Genomic DNA, 3,676 nt, shown 5'->3' on the forward strand with positions numbered 1-3,676 from the left:
GCTTACATGAAGATTGTTGTTGTTAATTGCTGTCAAGTGGGTTCTGACTCATAGCGACACTGTGCAGGATTTCTGAGGAGTAGCTGGTGGGTTTCAATGGCTGACCTTTCAGTTAGCAGTCTAGGGCTTAGCCTACAGCAGCACCCCATGACTCCTTGGAAACCCTATTCGGCAGGTCTACTCTGTCCCCTAGGGTGACTATGAATGAGTTGGAATCAACTCAACAACAATGAACAATGGATTTGTTTTTGGTCTTTTTTTTTTTTTTGTACCAGCCATGCAAAGGAGTTCCAGTTTCTTTCACATTCTTGCCGTGTGCTTTTCTGTTTGTCTATTACAGCATCCTAATAGGAATGAAAGGATCCCTGGTAGCATAGTGAGTTACATGTTGGGCTGCTAACTGCAAGTTGACAGTTCGAATCCACCAGCCTCTCCACTTGAGAAAGATGAGGCATTCTGCTCCTGTAAAGATTTATAGCCTTGGAAATCCTATACAAAGTCACTGTGAGTCAAAATGGACTTGATGGCACACAGCAGTGGGCGTGAAGTGGTTAGGGGTGATTTTTATAGTATTGATGTTGTATGTGTTATGACTCAAAACTTTTTATGAATGTTTTAAGACTGTCATAAACTACATGGAAAATAACCTCTACATGATTTCCAGTAAGAGAGAGACGTGAAGCTTTTTTTCTTTTTTCCCTGCACAGCCCCTGATGTGGTTAAGCATTGTGGCACTGTAACCTGCAGAGGGGACATTCAGTGACTAATTATAGGTAATGTCTGATGCTTCTAACCTTCTGTCTCTTCTTTTCTTTTGGTTTTAGGGGTTTCGTCTGGCTTTCCCAGAATGCTTTGACATTGTACTGGCTGAGAACTGAGCCACCTGCTTTTGTGGGACTTCCATACTCTTGGTTCCACTCTCTTCTGATGGCATTTTGATTGCATTGAGGCCAAGTGACAAGCTGCTTACAATGAGTGATGAGAAGAACCTTGGGGTGTCCCAAAAATTGGTCTCACCTTCAAGGAGCACAAGTAGCTGCTCCTCCAAGCAGGGAAGTCGACAGGTAAAGTTAAACTTATGTAGATTTTAAAATGCAAATTTAAATCACCAAGAATTTTGCAGATTAAAATGTGCACATATACTTGGGAAGGCCTGCTTCTCGGTTTAAAAGCATTTATTCTCAGTCATATCTCAAATTATATGACAAGTAAATTACAGATAATTTCAGTTATGTAGCTTGACTACCTACAAGGTAGGAAAGAATGCATTTATTTGGCTCTACAAACAACTACAGAGTTGTTTATGCAATCCTTGCAAACCCCTTTCACAGTGAAGCAATGTGAATGAAACTAATGACCATCCTCACAATGAACCAATGAGCAACGTTGTGATCAACAGAGAAAAGAGGATTTCAGTTTATTTGTATTCAGTTTGAAATGCAAGGATTTCCGTTTATTTGTATTCAGTTTGAAATGCAAGGTCGGTGGTTCAAACTCACCAGCCATTCCTCAGAAACCCTATACAGGGTCTCTATGAGTCAGAACCGACTTTACGGCACACAACAACAACTTCAACACCTATCAGAACAGCTCTCAAGAATCAAATGACATATTGCGTTGAGCAAATCTGCTGCAAAAGACCTTTTTAAAGTGTCAAGAGCAAAGATGCCACTTTGAGTATTAAGGTGCACCTAACCCAAGCCATGGTGTTTTCAGTTGCCTCGTGTGCATTCAAAAGCTGAAAATGAATAAGGAACACTGAAGAAAAATTGATGCCTTTGAATTATGGTACCTGTGAAGAATACCTAATACAACAGATTTCTAGAAGAATGAACATATCTATCGTGGGAGAATATGACCAGATTGCTCCTTAGAAGGAAGGATGATGGTGAGACTTTGTCTTATATACACTGGACATGCTATCAGGAGGGATCAGTCCTTGGAGAAGGACATCATGCTTGGTAAAGTAGAGGGTCAGCAAAAAGGATAAAGACCCCAAATGAGATGGATTGACACAGTGGCTGCAGCAGTGAGCTCAAGCACAACAATGATTGTGAGGATTTGGCATGACGACTAGACAGTGTTTCATTCTGTTGTACATGGGTCACTTTGAGTTGGAACTGACTCAACAGCATCTAACAACAATGTTTTCCTACGAGGACGTTGACGCAAACTGAGTTACTTGCCCAGGGGCACACAGCTAGTAAGTGGCAGAACAAGAAACCAAAGTTGATTCTGTTTGGCTCCGGAGCCACAGTTTCCTGCTAACCAAAACAGAAAAAGAAAAAATAACTTCTCTAGTAATTATAATATTCCCTTTCTTCTTCCTGCTCCTCATCAAACCTTTTATGACAGCTTCTAATCACAGATTGCCCTTTTAGTAACTTTGAGTTTCACTTGTTTCATTTTCCTAATAGACAAGAGAATCTAATCAATAGAGAAATGGCCAAAAGGAATTAAATAGGAAGAAGAAGAAGGAAATCAAAGGACTTCAATAATTAGTTCCTAAATAACTTAAGTTAATTGCATGTTGTTTCTTGGTTTTTCTTTTTAAGAAGTCTCTCTTGGCAGAATTAGCTGGTTGGAGATCAGTGGCAGTAAGTGCATGCTAATCATTATAATTCTTCCTCCTACATTTAGGTGGAAAGTGGCTGTCAAAAATCTGTGGGGTTACAACCTAAGTGGTTTCTGGGTCTTCTGGCATTGCCTTTCTCCCTTGTGAAACACTGGCCTAAGAATTCTTCCAGAATCCTTGATTCCGAGTTAGGAAGCAACGATCAAGCAAACTCCCACCTCAAAAGTGTCCACACATTTCTGACATATCATTAGAGGGCTTTCTGTTGGAATAGTGCATAGGACAGGGAGCCAGCAACCTCACAACACCACGTCAAGTCATTCAAATCTATGATTCTAGACAAATCAGATTTTGCCACAAGCCTGACATTTGAGGATCCCTTCAAGATCTCCCAGGATGCATTAAGAAGGAGAACTTTCCAGAATGACTGTCCTCACTTCCTTCTGGCACTTTTGAAATAAAAAGACTAAAATTAGCATCCATGTGCCATTACTCCCTGGGAGTTCTGTTTCCAAAAAAGTAGCAATATTCAGCCTCTTTGTCAGCTTTTCTGCATTGATTTTGATGTAGCTTCTTCACGGAGCGATTTCTTTCCATAAACTTGGCACCTAGGAGGAATTCTGGTTGGGATTAGAGCAGAATGTGTGGTCGTGTTATGTGTCCCCCCTTTCCCCCTCCTCCCCGCCATTTTTGCACTTAGTCACAACTAATGTTGTGTTTTCTGATAAAGGAGCGAAAAGGAGTAGCAAATGCTCATAACACAAGAGAAATTGGAGCAGCTCAGTCACATTTTCAGGTTAACTACAATAGAAGTTTTATTTGAAATTGATTAGTTTTCAGAGAATTTTTGTTTGTTTTGAGAAATGACTAGTTATATCATAAAAGGCAAGAGGAATGTACTTTATGCCTAAATTTTTTCCCTGACTTTGGATGGGTAGGCATTCAGCCACCTATTTATTCATCCTGGGTAGGGTTTCCAAGGAGCGGCTCGTGGGTTTGAACCACCGACCTTGCAGTTCAAACTGACTTCGTGGTCCAGTGCTTATCCTACAGCAATAGTCATGTTTTATATTTAGGATCTCCTGCTCCTGTAAAGATTTA

At 40.5% G+C, this 3,676-nt stretch overlaps 1 protein-coding gene across 4 annotated transcripts in view; it reads left to right on the plus strand.

The window, feature by feature from the left end:
• The first annotated feature begins 816 nt into the window (after window positions 1-816).
• The window catches only part of OSBPL3 (oxysterol binding protein-like 3), a 124,223-nt gene continuing 121,363 nt past the window's right edge, over window positions 817-3,676 (plus strand). For all 4 annotated transcript variants that reach the window (XM_006832205.1, XM_006832204.1, XM_006832206.1 and 1 more), the window contains exon 1: window positions 817-1,064. In XM_006832205.1, coding sequence (XP_006832268.1) covers window positions 972-1,064 — 93 coding nt within the window. In that variant the 5' untranslated portion in view covers window positions 817-971. The remainder of the gene's footprint in view (window positions 1,065-3,676) is intronic.

The sequence above is a fragment of the Chrysochloris asiatica genome, unplaced genomic scaffold (genome assembly GCF_000296735.1).
Source record: "Chrysochloris asiatica unplaced genomic scaffold, ChrAsi1.0 scaffold00006, whole genome shotgun sequence".
NCBI lineage: Eukaryota > Metazoa > Chordata > Mammalia > Afrosoricida > Chrysochloridae > Chrysochloris > Chrysochloris asiatica.